Source organism: Gymnoscopelus braueri (assembly GCF_963280865.1).
Source record: "Gymnoscopelus braueri genome assembly, chromosome: 22".
NCBI classification, from domain to species: Eukaryota; Metazoa; Chordata; class Actinopteri; order Myctophiformes; family Myctophidae; genus Gymnoscopelus; species Gymnoscopelus braueri.
Genome location: NC_137624.1, coordinates 33,270,799 through 33,291,376, shown reverse-complemented (window position 1 = coordinate 33,291,376; position 20,578 = coordinate 33,270,799). Strand labels below are relative to the sequence as shown.

At 40.0% G+C, this 20,578-nt stretch overlaps 2 protein-coding genes across 2 annotated transcripts in view; both read right to left on the bottom strand.

Moving 5' to 3' along the window:
- LOC308078773 (torsin-1B-like) overlaps window positions 1-20,578 on the bottom strand; it is a 91,381-nt gene that overhangs the window by 62,191 nt on the left and 8,612 nt on the right. The window lies entirely within an intron of this gene.
- Window positions 950-6,054, bottom strand: LOC308078770 (torsin-1A-like). Its single transcript, XM_080420114.1, has 6 exons — window positions 5,714-6,054; window positions 5,449-5,535; window positions 3,743-4,008; window positions 3,441-3,616; window positions 1,886-2,007; window positions 950-1,638 (listed from the first exon to the last, which is right to left on the bottom strand). Exons 1-6 carry the CDS (start codon window positions 5,883-5,885, stop codon window positions 1,400-1,402), a joined length of 1,062 nt encoding a protein of 353 aa, XP_080276240.1. The 5' UTR covers window positions 5,886-6,054; the 3' UTR covers window positions 950-1,399.

The following is a 20,578-nucleotide window of genomic DNA, read 5'->3' as shown; positions in this document are numbered from 1 at the left end:
GAGAACAGTGGGCACCAGCGAACACTTGGCCCTTAGTGTTCTGGAACACTCTACACCTTTGAGAAATTCATACATATTAGCGAGACAGAATAATTGTTAAATTGGCAAATTTTGGGGTTAGGGGAGAATAAAATAATATGTGCTTTGCCTTTCTGCTTTATCGCCACGAGGCAGAAAAGTTTAATAGAAATTGGTAAATTGACACATTTTCGTGACTAAACAATTGAATACATGTGCTTTGAAACATGGTCGGAAATTATTTTAACATTGTATATGAATGCAAATGAGACCTTTGGAAGGCGTTTAGCCTGGAAGCTGATGGCTCAGATGATGACCTCAAGTGCTAACTGAAACATTACCGCATCAATAGTATGCCGCCTAATTGATTGTCTAACTGGATTACATGTGCAAAAGTATTGCAGTGTAAAATATGAAGTTAGGATCTAGTTAGGCAAATAACATATTTATGCCTCCAGACTACAGCCCCCAATATTAAGTTAGGAACTAGTTAGGCAAATCAATTATTTTATGTATGCTTTCCGACTACAGCCGCTATTCTTTTTTCCCCCTCTTTTTTTTCTTCATAAACACAGGTTCTCAAACATGTTCATGTCAAAAACCTTTGTGCCAGGGATCCCCATAAGTGAAGATTTGTGTTCAAATCTTCAGAAGTATTCCAAAATTTTCAAGATTTTTCAACATCTTTCAAAGAAAATTAAAAACGGCTATTTTTAGATGGCTGAATCAGAAAAAAAGTGTTAAAACTGATTTTGATGTGATCCTTGATGCGGTTCCAGGGGGGTCACCAGCAGCAAATAAAAATAGAAATAGTAGATCTACAAGCTCACAATACGTTAAGATACTTTGTCTAAAAGGTCCATCCAAAAAAGTCATTGCGGTCTTGTTTCCATTGAGGTCCTTGGTATTCAGAAGAAGATTGATTGATTGATTGATTGATTGAATACTTTATTAACAGTTTGCAAAAATTACAGAGGGTTATACAATAATGCTGAAAGGATAATACAAAATAAAGCCATGAGGGCTTGTTTCCATTGTGGTCTTCAATTCATCAAGACATATACAGTAAAGACATAAAATATTATACAAAAAATCATCAATACTAGGAGCGGTAAAAGTACAGAAAAATAATAGGGATAATTTATTTTGGCAAGTTAGAAGACTTGCATATACAGTAGGTGCTCTTTTATGGCGGTTTTGAAGGAGGGTAGGGAGTTTTGATGGCTGGTGGTAGGGCATTCCACATTGTGGCATGATAGTAGAATTAATTCATCCCCATGTTTGTGCCGAATCTGGGGGGAATGAGATCAGTGGAGCTTCCTCTGGTGTTGTGTCCGAAGAAGAATTATCCCTTTAATATTTATCAAACAGATGTCGAACGTTACAGATAATAATCTAGCTTGCTCTGTACTGTCTTGCATCCTGTGAGAGAGAAGACTTTCTCATTCTCCGGGAAATAGTTAAAGTCTTTGGCCAACTTGTCGGCCACGTCTTCGTCTGGCATCAGGCCCTTGGCAGCCATCTCAGCCTTAGCACACAGGACAACATGCTGCTCTTCCAGAGGGAGAAATGGTACGAAGAAGTCCACCAGGTTCTTGACTACCAATCCGCTATGACCACCTACACCATGAGGTTGAAAAAAAAAGACATGAGAAGGGGGGGGGAGTAGTCAGTATTTGTTTTTATGTATCCCCCTCAATACAAACATTTTCTGCAAATGTTCGCATATTTTCTCCAGAATGCCTACTATGACATGCCCAGAATAGGGACGCTTGGTTTCATGTGCTTAATCAAATTTTAATGTCAATGTCCCTCTCTTTATACAGTATAGGCATTTCAGTAACGTATTAATGTGTAATGTAATCACTGTTTTTGGTCAAAGCCTCAGAAAGATTCTTTTCCAGGTCTTTCAGTTCAATCTTCTCTCTGTCTCGTCCTGATCTCACGAAATCCAGAGTTGTGTTTACGATGCCGTCTCCTCCAGCATTACTATTACAAACAAAATATAAAAAAACAATCACAATTGTGTGTTACAATAAATCTAATAAGCAAGTACTTTTTTTATTGTGCACACCAGGGGGTAAATCGCGATTTTGCTCTGGGCAAAATTAGATACATTTCAGCTGTACTTATAAAGACTATGTAATTTTGCGTACTAAATAAAAAGGAAGGATGGATACTGTGGATTTAAATACTTCTGAACCATTCATTTTGATTGTTTGCATAATTACAAAGAAGATGTATTGGTGATGGTAACTAGGCTAAGCTTGAAGGATTGATACTAGTACTACATCAGAGGATGAGAAAACACATCCATACACTGGAATTAAAACTGAGGAAGACTTTCCCCACTCTCTTAACCACTTAAACCCTAAATACTTCCCCCCCCTTTTTTATCACGCACATAGGTACAGAATTACAAAAAGGAAATAATATAGAATTTACAAATGTTCCTAGTGCATTCAATGAAACAACTAATACATCTCAATAAGTGGACCCTTGCAGACAGAGTGGCACATCCATAGAAATAATTATTATTTGCCTAGCACTGAGATTGTGTTGGCAGTGAGAGAATTAGCAGAAGTAAATTACACCATAAGTAATTCAACCAATACAGTATGTCACATCAGCAATTCTAACAGAGTTTGTGTTCATTCAACCAGTTGATTCCCCTGGTAAGAAATAATTGTTATCTAAAGGGATTCTAGGCAACATTAAGCCTACAATTTAAAGATATTTTTATATATATATTTAGCATTTTTCCTCCTCTATCAGCCACTATATAATGATGCTGGGGTGTTTTCCTGCATTGAAACACAGTCCTCTTTCTGAAATCGGTATTTTCCCTACTGTTTATGTTTTGACATCTGGGTGTCCGGGAGGTAAATCAAACGCACGCATGTGCACGTCCGTGTGAACTGTTCGAGTGAAACCGAATGGAACCGAGTGCAGCCGACAAAAATGGAACGAGCCACCATTGTTTTCTGTGGGCAGTTTTTACTTTTTACTTTCGGTTTTAAAACGCTCTCAAACTTCTTTTTTTTGAGGCACGGAATTTACTTTTAAGATATCGTTTGGATAGAATGTAGTTGTTTAACTTGTGGTCATATGTGGTCAATTAATCATGACAGAGCCTATTTAAAATTTTAAATTCAGAGAACCGGCAGGGGCGGGCAGTGACACGTATGTATCCGAATAAAGCAACCTATTTTCGGCATGGCCCCTTCTAAAGTCCCCCTGCGTCATATTGGCTGGGGATGGGGAAAAGGAGCTGCTGATTGGCTGAAGGGGGCTGAACTGCTGATTGGCTGAAGGGGTTGTCAGTTAACGGTACTAACTGTTTGACAACAGTTTTTTTTTCTTTTTTTGATCTCTGAACTTGCCTAGAATCCCTTTAAGACAATAATGAGTTTTGTCTTCACCTGATGAAGATAAATATAGCTTTCCGATAGGAGATTCCATCCAGTTTATCATAGTAATCTAAGAAGGACTTAAAGCTGTCAATCAGGTCAGGAGGCATCTTGTCCACCTCATCAAAGATGAACATTGAGTTTAGACAGTTGGTGACGTTGCCTCTGATCCAGTGCTGTAACTGAGACTGGGGATAAACAACAGACAAATGCAGAACGATAAAAAAACAATTGTATCTGTGTAGTCAGAAAGAACCAGTTGTCCCAGCGTAGTAACTTTTTAACAAAAATTCTAGAGCTAGATGTTACAATACCTTGTATTTGTCAATGGAATGGGCGTGTAGGAAATGATGTCCAGCATTGAAATAATGGTAAAATTTGCTGCTCGCGCCCTCTTTGTAGATGTTGTCAGCTATGAGTTTGCTGACAAAGGTCTTCCCTGTACCAGTCCAGCCATGGAGAGAAAGGACCAGGGGCTTCTTGCGGTTGTCGTCGTTCATGAATCCAGACACAGCTTTCACGATGACGCGTGATGCTATATGCTGCCCAAACAGCTTGAGCTTCAGGTCAGCCTCCAGACCTAATGAATGCAAAGTATAATATCAACATGATTACAAACATTGTATCAGTTTGTGTGGTAGAGACTTGACATGTGACCTTCAAACTTCTCTTCACTTTTCCTGAATTTTCCCTGTGAATTATTTTTTTCTTGATTTGCCTTTTAAGAAAGAAGTTCGGGCTGCTACGCTGCCCTCATATCTAGAGTTCGGCACGGCCGATCCGACCGATCCGTTAATGCAGACCCATTCAAACAAATTTACATTTCCAGCCAATATTAGACAGGCTGCTATTGCTAAAGGATAAAATAAAGCATTTAGTTTCCTTTCAGTGTGTTCAAAGAAACGAACAGATCATTATGGGAGAAACAACAGCACTTTATGGACTCCAGGATCCAGGAGTTGATGCCTCGGCCTACGAAATAAAATACTAAACATTTCTATTGCCAAGTAGGCAATGGTAGGCATAATGTTTGACCTATAATACACATTCCACAATACTAAAGTGGCTTTTATATCATAACAATCGTCAGTGAATAGAAGTCAGATCCTGCCACCAGCACCTGCACGTCCTCTCTAACTTTATTGTATAAAAGGGCCAAGTGGATGGCAGAGTTCACACCAACTATAAAATAATTACAATGGTGAACGATATAGTTATAGTTATAGTTATAGTGCTCAGCATGAACGGCCATTAAGTCAGGTATAGACATTTTTGAAATAACCTTCTACCTGGCAGCTCATACTGTGGATCCAATTTGCTCACCATGTCTTTAAACCCTTTTTTTCCCACCGTTTGGAAAGACACCATTCTCTTTGCTACAGTAGGTAGTTGGTTACAGCTGCGGTGCATGACTTCCACCTTGCACTGTCCCTGCTGTACTTTGTGGATTTAGCGAAGGCATTCCTGGCTAATTGGCTATCCTCCAGCTCCAGGTCGCTTTGTGCCCACTTGAGCTGGAGCCAACCTCGATTAAGTTAGTGGTTCTTTTATATATGATTTTTTTTATATGAAGCTTTTATTTGGCGCACTGCCATTGTCTGTACTGCTTCTTTAATCAATAATCACGTGGCAAGGTTTGGCTGACAAGATGTCAAGATTTCATAACACTGCGCAACCTTATTGTTCAGTAACAGTGGTCTCCCCGTCTCTCCAGCTCTTCATTAAACAGAAAATGTTCAGGTGGGTCATTGAAAACAGTACCTTGTTATGAAAATATGGAGTTAAATTAACCGTTAAATATAAATATTGTAATGCCAAATAAATCTTCCAAAAGGAATGATTCAGGTCCAGACAAAAAGGCAATAAGGTCGAGTTGAACTTTATTCCTTTATTCCGAACTATTCACCTGGCTCCAATAAAATCAAGGGAACCCACTGCATATAATTAACTCTCAACAATATTAACGTTACCTGTGTTCAACAAACCAAACATTGGTGTATGTTGTTATTATGAATGTTACCTGTTTTGTTGAAAGAGATCCAATCCGGTCTGCAGCATTCCTTAAAATAACAAGATATCGGATTGGTGGTCACTGCCGCTGTGAGTACTACAGGGATGATATAAATATATTCATTGTTATTGAGTCTTATTATTCTATATATACCTCCTGGTATATATAGTATACACTTTTGTATTATGGTATAATAGATGGTATATTATATATATTATATATATTATATACTATAATATATATTATAGATGGTATAAAATATTATATACCATACACTGCCTAATACCAAACAAATCCGCTGCCGTTGCCACTGCCGTTACCGCTGTCGCTGCCGCTGCCGCTGCAATGCCACCAAACACGAAGGCTTCATTATCTGGCATGTTGGCCAGCAACACCAGTATTAACATCAGTGAAGCAGCTGGCTGCTTGTGAGGCTGCATTTCCATCGATGTCACCAACTTCTTAACAATAAAATAAACGTCCTGTGCCACAAAACTATGTTAAAACCCGCAGGACTGATTCAATCCCTGTGTTTAAATGATCAAAAACAACAACATGAACAACGGCGATCCAGAAAGTCACTTGACAAGAGGAGACATTCTCTGGGATTGACTTCTGCGTTACACAAGTAGTAGCCTCGATCTCCAGGCTTTTATTTTAAGCCGTTGAAATTAGGAAGTGGGAGTCAACCTTTCATTTACCCAACCAACCAGAGTGCAGTGGGCGTCGCCCGTCAATAGGAGCCCACGGATGATTTTGAATCCCCCCTCTAGACCAGATACTGTATGAGACTGGCTGGGGCAGGCTACACAAGTAGTAATACAAGCACACACACACACACTCGCACGCACGCACGCACACACACACACACACACATGTGTGTGTGTGTGTGTGTGTGTGTGTGTGTGTGTAAGGCTTATTACTTCATTAATAAAATGTGAGTTCTCTTCACCTCTCTCTCTCTAAGCACAGCATTGCCATTTTACTTTCACTTTCACATATGCTGTGCAAACAGATCTGATCTACAAGCATACAACGCATCACGCAGCGACCGTTTTTCTTTTGCTTGGAGATCAGACATTTTGGGCAGCAGTAGCTGCATTGAGCAAATGTGTGAAACATACCGATGTGCTTGTTGCGCTGAGATAGATAGAAAGGGGAGATGCTTTAATAGGCAACTGAAAATGTGAATATTTGTTGGTTTGTCAAGAGATAACACATGTGTTTAATTAGACAGATACAGTGATTATGACGGCCAGGCATGCACTTGGACATCTCTCCTTTCAATATGAGATTTCTTTCTCTTTTGGTCTCTCCGCTTAACGCAAGGAAAATAGCACTGCGTCTTGTGCTGATCTTAAAGGGAATGGCAGCCGATACGCTGATTGGTTTGATTAAAGTAACACCCAAACACACCCATGACTAATTCAGGGCCGTTTTACCCCATAGCCCTTTGGCGCAGTGCGCCGATTACCGCACTCATAATAGCAAAATGGCATTGGTCACGCCTCCACGTCTTAAGTTAAGTTATAAGGCCTGGCGGTAATTAAGACGTCCATAATAGGGCCCTCAGGGTATAACGTTACTGTTCGAAGTCTGAGGCTCTCCCCCTGATGGCATATTGCCCCCGCAGCCTCTTCCAGGAAGGGGCTTCCATCGGCTTGAGGTATTTGGGAATTAGGCCTACTCTTCCTCAACAAAATTTGTTTTGTTTAAATAACATCATTTATGTAATAAATTATGTTATTAGTGGAGTGAATATGGACCGTCTTTTTATAAAGATCCCAGTCGATGTGGAGAGGTGGTCTCGTTTGTCTCTGTCTTTGTGGGGAAAAGTAAAAGTCTTAAAAATAAATTGAATCCCGAAGTTAAACAATTTGTTACAGTCACTCCCTCTAAATATCTCTAGGAAATATTTTATACGGTTTGAATTTTATATGGACCGGTAAAAGAGCCAGAATGTGAATAGAAAATCTACAGTTGTCAGTTGATGAGAGAGGACTTGGACTGCATGCCTAAACTTGTTTTTATTACTATGCTTTTGGTTTGAGACACTTGGCTCAATGGTCATTGGCTCCAGAGAGGCCTCCCAGGTCATGGAGCAACTTGGTTTCCCCTCTTTATCCCCCCTTGCTGGCCTTTCGGTTAAGCTGGCATCTGAATTCCAGTCCCATCCTATTATATCCCATTTTCAGATGGTTTGGAAGAAAGTCTCCCAGATCTTTAAAACTAACCCATACCCATACTCTGAATCGGGTTCTAAAATGTTCTAAATGTTTTGAGACATTAATCCTAGACTTTAGTCTACCCAGGACACAGGCCTGGCGATATTTAGAACTGAAGCATCTATACTGGTTAAAACTTTTGGCTCAACCAGGACTGTCCCACTTTGTTCAGTTCTTTTTGGCAACATAATCAAAATATTTGGTCTTGGTCATGAAGCATCACATTACTATGTCATAGTCTAACTGTAAGGGATCATCTGATGTTGAATGGATCCAGACCAGTATTATGGTGGGAAAGCAGATCATAATGAGGGGGTGGAAGATGTCAGGGGGACCCTCTGTGCAGGAATGGCTGACTGAGCTGGGAAAAGTTGCAGCATATGAGCGTTTACAGAGATGGACAAAGTACTCAACCCCAGTACTTGAGTAGAGTACTGTACAGACACTCCTGGTCAAATTTACTCCACTACAAGTAAAAGTAGCTCAGTCAAAATGTTACTCAAGTACGAGTAAAAAAGTAATTGCTTTGAAATATACTCAAGTATTCAAAAGTACATGCTTTTAAAAATACTTAAAGTACAAGTAAAAGTAAAAGTCCTTTGAAGTCCTCGACTACCTCGAGCACTGTCCCGTTGGCAGTGGCAATGATGTCCTCTGTGTTAAATACCGATACTTTTGTTTTCATGGCATAGAGCTTGAGGCAGTTCTTCCTGCACTCCATTTCTACTGCCAATAGTAGTTCCCTTACATTCTCTGCTGTGTCCGAGACTCGGACAATGTCATCTGCATAGTCGATGTCAGTAGTAATCATGATGGGAGTTACTAGCTTATCAATCAATCAATCAATCAATCAATAAAACTGTATTTATAGAGCACATTTTCAGTTTTCACACAACCTTAGTTGACCAAAGTGCTGCACAGGTAAATACATCAAATCAAAGAACGAAAACACATACTGTAACATGTATAAAACACATAACATATATGCATGGAGACACAGACACATAGCGAGATTGTACATTTACTTTGTATCATTTGACAATTGAAAATTTGATTTATTTACAGAATGTAGGAAATGTTGGATAGGAGTTAAAATAGGAATATTTATGAGTGGATGTTGATAAAACCCAGAGAGAAAAAGTTAGTTTTTAGTAAGGATTTAAAATTCTCGATGGACATAGCAGATCTGATATGGGGGAGATTGTTCCACAGCTCTGGGGCCACCACCACAAAAGTGCGTCAGCTTAGTCTTCCTTGGGTCCAGCGTGAACCCCAGTGCCTCAAAAGATTATTATTTTCTCATGAGGAAATAACAGGAGTCACACATGAGCAGGGGCCATGAGTGACACATCGCTGACAAAGCTGCACTCAGATCAAATTAATTATATTCCAGTTCTTAATGTACTTTGGTGATAAAGAAAATCTATTATTCACAAATTCTCAGATCCAGGGCCATCAACTGTGACCTTTTTGTCAATATACAATAATATTCAGCTTCAAAGATTAGGACATGGAGCTAACTTTAAACTGAGGCCATCTGTTCTAAAAATAAAAAAGTAAAAATTAAATGCATAGAGTAACTATCATGAAGGGCGTTTTGATTACCGTGATTAGTACTGATTACACATATTTTTTCACCAGATCATAAGTAACATAGTGATATGACACAATACCTTACATGCTCATTCTGCATGCATACAGTTGACATAGAAAACAGAACATTCTCTCTGTTCAGTGTATGTTTGGATGCATGATGTACCCGTGCTGATACCGTGTGTTATTGTGAACAGATTTCTGTCATTCAAACTCTCTCCCTGTAATCTGCAAAGTCCTTATGCCAGTTATGGTTTCATCATCAGCCAATAATCAAATTGTATGACTTGAAATGTAGTAAAAAAAAACTAAAGGTCCTTTTATACACTGAGACAGGTGCGTAGGAGCAGGCAGCCAATGCATGAGACAGGAAAGAATGCTGATCGTGCACACTGTCTTCACTTACAGCAAAAAAGTATTTTATTGCCAACTGACATTCATCAGGTATTTCTGATTAAGGGGTGAAAACTTGGTTGATGTGTGTGTGACTTGTTGTTGAGTACCCTACCCACCCAACATAAATCGGCATCCATGCCTGCAGAGATGGTGGTTGCAGAGAGGAAGGTGTTGTTTGCAAGGCATGTGGTTAGGTCCTTTCTCAGTGCTAGACATGACATACAGCCTTCTTTGTGACCACATCCTCTGCTGCTCTCACGAGAGCAGAGGATGTTTCAAAATGTACCCACACTCACAACCGTTAACTTCACCTTGTCAAAACAAGATGACGCCGACATGCAGAGTGACGAACTTCACCCTGTCAAAACAAGATGGCACAGAGACAAGTCGACTTGCTTGGTCTCCACACAAACAACCTCTGATTTCCTATACTAACACATCTGGTCAAAATTCATGTCAGATCCTGTGTCTAGGTAAGACATGACCTTTGACACGGTCTAAATGTCTCAATAGAAGAGCAGGGAGACAAAATATTACCGCCCCAATTGTATAAGTCATGCCTGGTATAAGTTATATTGTATTAACATACTCTACCATACAGATTGGACAAAATTACATTTTATTCATTAAAAAAGCCTGCAGAAACACCTATACAAACGAAAATAGAAATGACTGAGGAACCAGAACTAAATACTTTTACTCCTATACACCCATACAAGATGTAACAAAGAGGCGAGCGGAGGGGGAAGCGAGAAACACGGCTAGGGTGAGAGCAGAAGTGTGGCCAATTACATTTTAGGGGAGAAAAAATAAGCAGCCAACCTAACAGTATTGGAAATGTACTCAAGTAAGAGTAATAAGTATCAAAACAATCTAATACTCAAGTAAAGTACAGATACTCAAAATCTGTACTTCAGTACAGTACTCAAGTACATTTACTCCGTTACTGTCCACCACGGCTCAACAGGCAGTCTGTGTGCAAAGTTTCACACCAGCAGTGCAGAGATTAGATGTTTACGGATGGAAGGACTATAAAGAAAATCTATTTGGTACAAATTCTCAGATCCAGGGCCATCAACTGTGACCTTTTTGTCAAGATACAATAATATTCAGCTTCAAAGGTTAGGACATGGAGCTAACTTTAAACTGAGGCCATCTGTTCTTAAAAAATAAAGAAATCAATTAAATGCATAGAGTAACTGTCATGAAGGGCGTTTTGATTACCCATATTTTTTCACCAGATCATAAGTAACATAGTGATATGACACAATACCTTACATGCCCATTCTGCATGCATACAGTTGACATAGAAAACAGAACATTCTCTCTGTTCTGTGTATGTTTGTGCAGAGACCTGCAGACATTAGCGCCAATCCTTTGGGTGCCGGGGAGCCCGAGCGAGCACCCAATGAGAAAGCCGAGCACCCACAGGAAATGTGTCGGTCGGATGACTATTGTGTGATGCTTTGTAACCTGCACAGGATGCATGATGTACCCACTCTGATACCGTGTGTTATTGTGAACAGATTTCTGTCATTCAAACTCTCTCCCTGTAATCTGCAAAGTCCTTATACCAGTTATGGTTTCATCATCAGCCAGTAATCAAATTGTATGACTTGAAATGTAGTTAAAAAAATGTTATTTTTGCACACCTACTGGGACAGGTGCGTAGGAGCAGGCAGCCAGTGCATGAGACAGGAAAGAATGATGATCGTGCACACTGTCTTCACTTACAGCAAAAAAAAGTATTTTATTGCGAGTACCATGTTTCCAACTGACATTCATCAGGTATTTCTGATTAAGGGGTTAAAACTTGGTTGATGTGTGTGTGACTTGTTGTTGAGTACCCTACCCACCCAACATAAATCGGCATCCATGCCTGCAGAGATGGTGGTTGCAGAGAGGCAGGTGTTGTTTGCAAGACATGTTTTTCTTTGTGACCACACGCTCTCATGAGAGCAGAGGATGTTTCATACCTACCCACACGCATGAGAGCAGAGGATGTTTCATATCTACCCACACGCACAACCGTTAACTTCACCTTGTCAAAACAAGATGGTGCCGACATGCACAGCGGTGAACTTCACCCTGTCAAAACAAGATGGCAGACAGACAAGTCGACTTGCTTTGTCTCCACACAAACAACCTTTGATTTCCTATACTGACACATCAGGTCACAATTCATGTCAGATCCTGTGTCTTGGTGAGACATGACCTTTGACACAATCTAAATGTCTCAATAGAAGAGCAGGGAGACAAAATATAACCGCCCCAATTGGATAAGTTATATTGTATTAACATACTCTACCATACAGATTAAAAAAAAAATCATTTCATTCATTAAAAAAAAGTTACATAGTGCCTCTTTAAGTAGATCTCATAACTCTTGTTTCAGAGAAGTAACTCTCTGAAACCACCTGCGCTGATGTGCTTGTAGAACCACTACGTTATACAAAGCCTGCAGAAACACCTATAAAAATGAAAATAGAAATGACTGAGGAACTGATGGTCCATTGTGGAACCTTGCGCCGTCAACCTTTACTTTATAGAGTGCAGTCAGAAGACAGGCCTTGATAGCCACAGCGTTGATATACTGAATGTAATAGATAAGAACTTCAGAATTCTCCAGGCGCTCAACCGAACGCTTGTTTGCATGCAGACTTAGATGTGGAGCGAATTGCCTTCGTGATATATCAGGTCGTATTGTTTTAATATCATTAATGTGCTGTTCTTTTATTCACTTATTATAGAGGGAATCTCCCTTGTTTGTCAATAAAGATGCCTTGCCCAGGTGAACGGTAATTTCTGTGTATGTCGTCTATAAACTGGACTTTAGGGTTTTATTGAACCAAGAGTGACAGGTGCCACGGCACATCAGCTGGTGACCCCGACCATGACCCTGTCCAGTCCAGACGACCGCTGGATCCATAAGATCCAAATAACAATTCGCCCATACACTATGTGCTACAATTCCTTGGGGCCCCAGGAAGGGTACACGCGGTGCTATACTGTATGTGAATTGTATTATATCAAATTTAGGTCAATTGTTAAAAATAATGTGTAATGTATATTTGCATGTGAAGTCACCACTGAACAGCAGATTGAATGACCTTTGTGTATTAATACTTAGGCTCTGTACTTCCTATACCCCATGATGTCCCGTTAGCGTGGCTGGGTGGACCGAGTCGATCCTCCCAGCAACTGTCTCTCTGTATTCTATGATCCTATAGTCTACTAAGACACTACACTGTCTCTCTGTATTCTATGATCTTATAGTCTACTGAGACACTAAACTGTCTCTCTGTATTCTATGATCCTATAGTTTACTGAGACACTACACTGTCTCTCTGTGTTCTATGATCCTGTAGTTTACTGAGACACTACACTGTCTCTCTGTATCCTATGTTCCTCTGTGATCCTATAGTGTACTGAGACACTACGCTAGCTGTGTTTACACGGCTCTAATCCGCAAACTACGCCGGGTTCATAGGAAAAGATAGCACCTAGCCTAAATGTGTCTTGTATGTTTCGTTTTGTATGTTCCGACGTCCGACCGAGAAGGTTTAGACTGGTAGTGCAGTCTTGACAAAAACTATACACTTAGACTGACAGTGCAGTCTTGACAAAAACTACACTGTGTCTTGTATGTAGCGACGTCCGACCGAGAAGGTTTAGACTGACAGTGCAGTCTTGACAAAAACTAACACTGCGACAGGTCTAGACTGACAGTGCAGTCTTGACAAAAACTATACACTGTGTTTCAACGTCCGACCGAGAAGGTTTAGACTGTCAGTGCAGTCTTGACAAAAACTATTCACTGTGACCTGAAAGGGTCTAGACTGACAGTGCAGTCTTGACAAAAACTATACACTATGTCTTGTATGTTAAGACGTTGAAAGGCTGGCTCTGCAGCCTAGGAAAGAGCCCTAAATAGTACTACAGTGTGTCATATGTGTCTTTATATGTATGTTATATGTATGTCAGGTCTCTGTAAGTCCTGTTTGTTTGTTTGTTTGTTTGTTTGTTTGTTTATTAAGGAGCATCCACTAGTCTACACCTTGGTGGAGACTATTCTTCCAAAATTCCATATTAACAGTAAAATTTAAATAGTTTCGACGTCCGAGTGAGACGTTTGGCCTCAGTCTGGATTAATAAAACAAAACAATAGTTACATCGTCTCTTCATACTGTATATGTGCTTCGGCGTTAAGGCCCTGGTGCAAGGTGACCACGTATGAGGTCCAGTATTGTGCTTAAGTACAGTCTTGAGGTATTGTTATTTTAAAAAGACCTTACAGCTACCTGTATTTTTACTTCCACTGCATACATCTCAGAGGCAGACAGTGTGCTTCTGCCCCTGCAAAAACCCTGAGAACGTTGGTTACTGTTTACCTTGCAGATGTTGATAACTGCTGCAAAACCACTTCAGCCCTGCACACAGCTCAACCATTTGGAAATTGCCGATCTACAAGCTCACAAGCTATTTCATCTCAAGCACTTCGAGCTTGTGGATCTGCTATTTTCAAAAGGAAAATTGTGCATGTTAAATCTGAGAAATTATGAATGGGGACAGGCTGACTATTAAACACTTCTTACGTTGGTGTTTCACTCCACTCCGATACCATTTTTGTTTTTGGTACTTTGACCCAAGTACATGTCAGTGGATAGTGTAGTCTGCTCCGTGAGCACTTTGTTTAGAGATTTTTCCTGCTTAGGAATTTAAACAAGGAAGATAACCGCGGGGATGGGGTTCAGTGGTGGAAGGTCACTGAGTACTTTAGTGTTCTACTTAAGTACATTTTGAGGTTTTCCATTTGTACTGCACTAGAGTAGTTCCAGTTGTCAATACTTTTACTTCTACTCGACTACATTTCAGAGGCCAATGTTGTACATCTACTCCAGTATAATTACTGGAAACCTTGGATATTTAAGTGGGTTCAAAAGTGACTTATTGGAAATTTAGAATGTTGGACTTGTGCTTGCAGCAGAGTACCTCCACATGGCAACGTTGATGCTCTTGATTGGGTGAAACAGATAACTAGGGAATGTAACCCTTAAGATTAGAAGATTGGAGTCAGTTATTTTGGAAAAATATAAAAATGAAAAAAAGCGAGGTCAGAGTTAAGTGAGGAATATGTTCTTCAAATAAATTCGTTTCTTCAGAAAATTCTGCAGAATATATATAAAACAAGAGTTAGCATACGTGGCAATAATATAACAATAGAGGCAAAGTATAAAGGTGCCATTTTTAATGTAAACACGCATAGAGTGAGAGTGTTGTAGACACTGAAATGAATATCAGCAAGGAGGACCAGCCAGCAGAAGCCATTCTAGGAAAAAAATATAATGCCATTTTGACCGTGTGAATAAATTAGTAGAGTGTTGGACTCAAATAAATAAATATGTACTAATAATAATAATAACAATATTAAAGGGGAATTTTGGACTAAAGTTTTATTACCTTTTCTATGATGTTATGATATCTTAGGATGAATGGTACAGTGAAAAAAATTCATAACTCCACCCCTGGTCCGCTACAGCTTAAAAGGTGCGCGGATAGGCCTTAGGTTAGATCACATATTTTAATAGCTTTTTTTTTTTAGATCTGATGTTCATAGTGACAGAACACTATGCAACCAAAAAAAAAAAAAAAAAAAAAAAAACTAAGTCTCGCTAGATGAGATTGAAATCTCGAGATTTCAATCTCGTCTAGCGAGACTTCTGTTCTTTTTTTTTTTTTTTTTTTTTTTGGACAGTGTTCTGTCACTATGAACGTCAGATCTCTCACATTTTTTTTTTAAAAAAGCTATTAAAATATGTGATCTAACCTAAGGCCTATCCGCGCACCTTTTAAGCTGTGGCGGCTCAGGGGTGGAGTTATGAAATTTTTCTACTGTACCATTCATCCTAAGATATCATAACGTCATAGAAAAGGTAAGAAAACTTTAGTCCAAAATTCTCCTTTAACAATACTAATTTTAAAAATGTAAGCAGATGACAGAAAGCCCAAACGCGTCTAAGTATTGATACCCTACTTAGGCATCGATTGAACACCTCATCATTTCTTTCCGTGGAAGGGCTAGTAGTCTCTCTTAGTGGCGAGAGGCATTTTGGAGTACAGATAGTGCAAACATTAGTAGTCATAGACCACACAAGATTAAGTGAGGAGCAGAACAGAGGCCTGACTGACATCACATACACTGTAACTGCAATTAATTTACACATATATCATTATATGTATGTAAATATATGATATATATATATATATATATATATATATATATATATATATATATATATATATATATATTCGTTTTTTTGTTTTTGTTTTTGTTTTTTCAACTATCTCAGACTTTAGAAGTGGGTTTGTTTCACATTCGAGGACTGCAACAATGTTTGGCGGACGGTCATTTTCTTTCTATGAACTGGAAACATGCACTTGAAGTGCATTGAAAACGGAAAGAGACATGTGAAAGACCACGATATAATGCAGTCTGATCGACATGCTGATGCAGAGGGGCAACAACATTGCAAACTGCAGTGTTCACGAGACTCACTTCCGATGACACCTATGGCGACCAGAGAGCAAGCCTTGGGAAAGCTTGCATGACTTTTGACAAACTTTTATCTGTTACAGACACTGGAACTACTATACCATGGTGAAGGACACACTTTCTAAGCAAGCAGTGGAATATATGAGGCAAGGTTGACTTACTGCTAATCGTTGTTGTTGGGGCCTCGATATGTGTAAACAAATACATTTTCTATCGCTCTGGGTAGGACACAATATATATATTTTTTTTAAACTTTTTTTTTTTACAAATAACATACATTAGATAAGTGACAAACATGATACTTATTAGCTCAGGAACCCATCGTAATTTGAAAGAAAATTATTTCTGTTTTGACAAACAAACAATGAGTTGCACTAATACATTATAGAGTAACCTTGATTCTGCATAGATTGAAGCTTCAAAATATCAAATAATAATAGTGCCCCACTAGTAAAATAATATTACATCTTATGTGTAGTGACATCGTAGACTAATATAATTGAAATAACTGACAAAAACAAGATTGACGTGATAAGCTGTTGTAATGTCTAGTGTTAAATAGGAAGCCACAATCAAACTACAGTACATATATTTCCAAATTAAACTAAATTATGCAGGACTCATCTCACATTAGTTAACGGAACGGAAACATGCTGTGTTCTTCAATCAAGACAATTTTTAAATAAGTGCTGGTACACCAATATAAGAATAACTGATAATAAACTAAGTGAGATATGTCAATGAATAACGTCGTCATTTAACATTTTTACATATACATATATTTGTTGGAAAACATAAACCAATCGATTATTATATTTATGCAGAAATTAAGTTTGTGGTCACTAAAACAGCCCTTAATATACTCATTTGATGATATAACATAAATAATTTAGCTGCTTTTCAGAGGCATGCACGTCTCAATCTGAAACTATGAAGGCACATGTTACGACTAATTAAGTTATTAGTATTCAACATATTATAATTTTTGAATAAAGACAATACATGTAGGGAAAAATTAAGGGAGGAGATTAAGTTGATTTTAGTGGCGAGCAGCTCTAATTTTTCCATATCGACACTGTGCAGTAGATGTCCTTTCTTATCAAGATGTTTACGGTTCAGCTGTTTCACCCAATTCAGTGGCTGTGTCAACAAGACAGGCACAGATGAACGAGACTGAAGTGCACAAGGGAACCTCAGAGTTGTGAAAATAATTAAGTATAGGCGGTATTGAAATGAGAATTATTGCCTGGCTATAGCTAAAATAGGGCTTAAATAGAGTTAAGTGTTCATTATTTTTATGTTACATGAATGGCAGAATAATACAATTATTTAAGCGAAGAGAAACAAATAAATAGGTTGCATTCCAACATTAGAAGAGTATGGATTTTTGCAGCGATAAATTGATCACACTGTGGCAGGATTACTTTTTACATCACCCAGTCTAGATTGAGACCTGACATCATCTTGGTCTCAGAGGCCACAAAACAACTCTTCTTGCTGGAGCTGACGGTTCCCTGGGAGGAGAGGATGGAGGAGGCTCAAGAAAGAAAGAGGGAGAAGTACCAGGAGCTGGTGGAGGATTGTCGGAGGAACGGGTGGAGGACAAGGTGTATGCCAGTGGAGGTGGGCAGTAGGGGCTTTGCCAGTCATTCGCTGAGCAAAGCCTACGGCACACTGGGCATAACCGGTGCCAACCGAAGAAGAGCCATAGGTAACAACGTGGAGGCAGCAGAAAAAGCCTCCAGATGGCTCTGGTTGAAGAGGGGAGAGCCGTGGGGTAGTAGCAAGCCACTTGGACACAGGCCGGGGTCTGATCAGCCTCGGTCGGGTCGCCTGGAGGAGGGTGTCTGTTGAAAGACCCGAAACACCCTGTGAGGAAACAACACTGATGATGTGTCCAAGTTTAGCGCATCAGTAGATGTATTGTTAACTGCTCATCATTGACCTAACCTTTATTTCAATTACCATGGTACCACTGATTGACCAAGGTGTGATTAAGGTTGTTTATGTTGTGGTTAACTTTCCATTTCTCTAAAACAGGTCGACTGCTTGCAGGAGAGACATATACACTTTTGCTGTCATTAACCTTCCATTTCTCTGAAACAGGTCATTGGTTGCAGAAGAGAATTGTACAGCCCGAGAATAATGTCAATTGACCTGTGCATAAGGCAAGTTGTTTTGTTGTGTTTCCAATTACATGTTGTGTACGGTATGTGTTGTTGTGTATGTCAAAAAAGGTGAATGAAAATTAACTAACTAAGTGTAACTATAAGTGCAACCCAATATCAATTTGATTGAATAATTGTAGATAAGACTTTGAACCATTTTACATTTAGTCACGGTAAAGGAGGGTGGCACCCTGGCCTCTGCACATTCCCATGCTGTGTACCCTGCCGGGTGGCAGGTCAAGGAGAGAGATAGTATAGTATTATAGATACAGTAGTATAATGTTAAGTGACTATACTAAAGTTCATACTTTCATGTCGAAGTGTTATAATGTTGCCGTTAATTTTTGTTAAATGAATGTGCTTAGACTTATAGCAGAGTGACCATTACAGAGACACTTCAGTGTAAGGAAGGAGAGACAGTGACACGCACACACTCTCATACACAGGCACGATACTTAAGTGATAAATACAGTCCATTGCACACACAGATTAAAGACTCACCACCAAACCCCCACCCAATTTTTTTTTATATCAAGGAGGGACACTACACATTTAATTTGATTAGTACCAATATCACTCTCAGCCAGACAGGAACATACCATTGCATCATGGTGATTAATCAGATGGAGTATTCTTTGGAGACAGATGTAGTACTAAGAAACCAAAAAGAGAGAGCATCCCAAGACCCGACAACCATGTTGTCCAACTAATTTTGATTCTGATAGTAATGTTGGGGGACGTAATCTGATCGTAGCGATCTTCCTGGCAGCTTTAGGCACATTAAGTATAGGCTGTGTTGCCCTTCGCACACGGCAAGTGATAAGAGAGCAGATACAATACAGAGTGATCCCAATACACACCACATAAACATTATATTGCCACCTGGGCCCCCATGCTGAACTTGACGAAGAACACCCCTGCACGATATCTGCGCCCCGACTTTTGACCTCAAGGAGGGTACGGATCTGACTGGCGCTTGGGGGTTGGGGCCCCTGTGTATAATACGGGGGGCTCCGGTCTCAGGCACTGGTAGGAACCTCCTCCGCCCCAGGAGGGTACGGACCCGGGGGCTCGGGAGTGGGACCTCCGTCTCTTAGCTCATTCAGTGCCAAGTACATTCGTTAATGGCGCTGGATGGGTTGGGGGGGGGGGGGGGGGGGTCTAGTCTTGGGCTTTGTCGGAACCTCCTCCTCTCCTCCGGGCTCGGAAATAGGACCACAATTGGAGAAGAAGAAACCAAAATGCACACATATTATGTTAGAATATTTGCTTGTAAAAGAAAACTCAGTGGGAATGCCCCACTGAGGGACCCTAAGTTTAGCAATACACTTATTGAAATCAAATGACAAATGATGTGATTGTCCCCAATAAGAGCTCATGTCCAGATGGCAGGTTTGGGACTGCCCCAGCCTAGTTCTGTCACGCCCACGCCCAAGGGATAGCTCACACACTCACACACCTGTGACCACTTCCACACCTGTGCCTGTTTCCACTGAGTAGCCAAGGTTATTTAAGGCCTCACTCTGCCATTATTCTCTGCCTGCTGATCAGACCAGTTTACCTTAGTCTAGCTCGCCCTAAACCAGTATTCGGAATCTGTTATTCTCTGCCTGTTTTGACCCCTGCCTGTATTTGGATTTTCCTCTGCCTAACCCTTCTGTACTTCAGCCAACTAGGACAGATAACCTGTGTTTGGATTTGGACTGGACCCACAGACTACGGCTAAGCTTTACCCCTTTTGGACTAGACGCCACGCTGACTGACTTCTCTGGATTCCGACCCACTTTTTCCCCTTTAACTATTCTCTGCCTGGCCCACCTTGCCCCTGGTTGCCTATTCCCCCCCCCCCAGCTTTGTTTGAATAAAACCCGTTGAACCTGTGCCTGCTTTTGAGTCCTCATCTGTTTGGTGCCTGACAAGTTCAGAGTTTACCCTTCAAAGAAAAGGGTTTTCCTCGGCTCACATGACTCAAAAAGAAAAAAAATGGGACCAGATTTTTTTTTAACATGCAATATGTTATGCTAGTTGATAATTGCTATAAAGTACTGTTTAGATTTTAATCTTGTGTTGTTGTGGGTAGTAAATTCGTACCCAAGGAGGGGTTGATGGTCCATTGTGGAACCGTGGGCCGTCAACCTTTACTTTATAGAGTGCAGTCAGAAGACAGGCCTTGATAGCCACAGCGTTGATATACTGAATGTAAT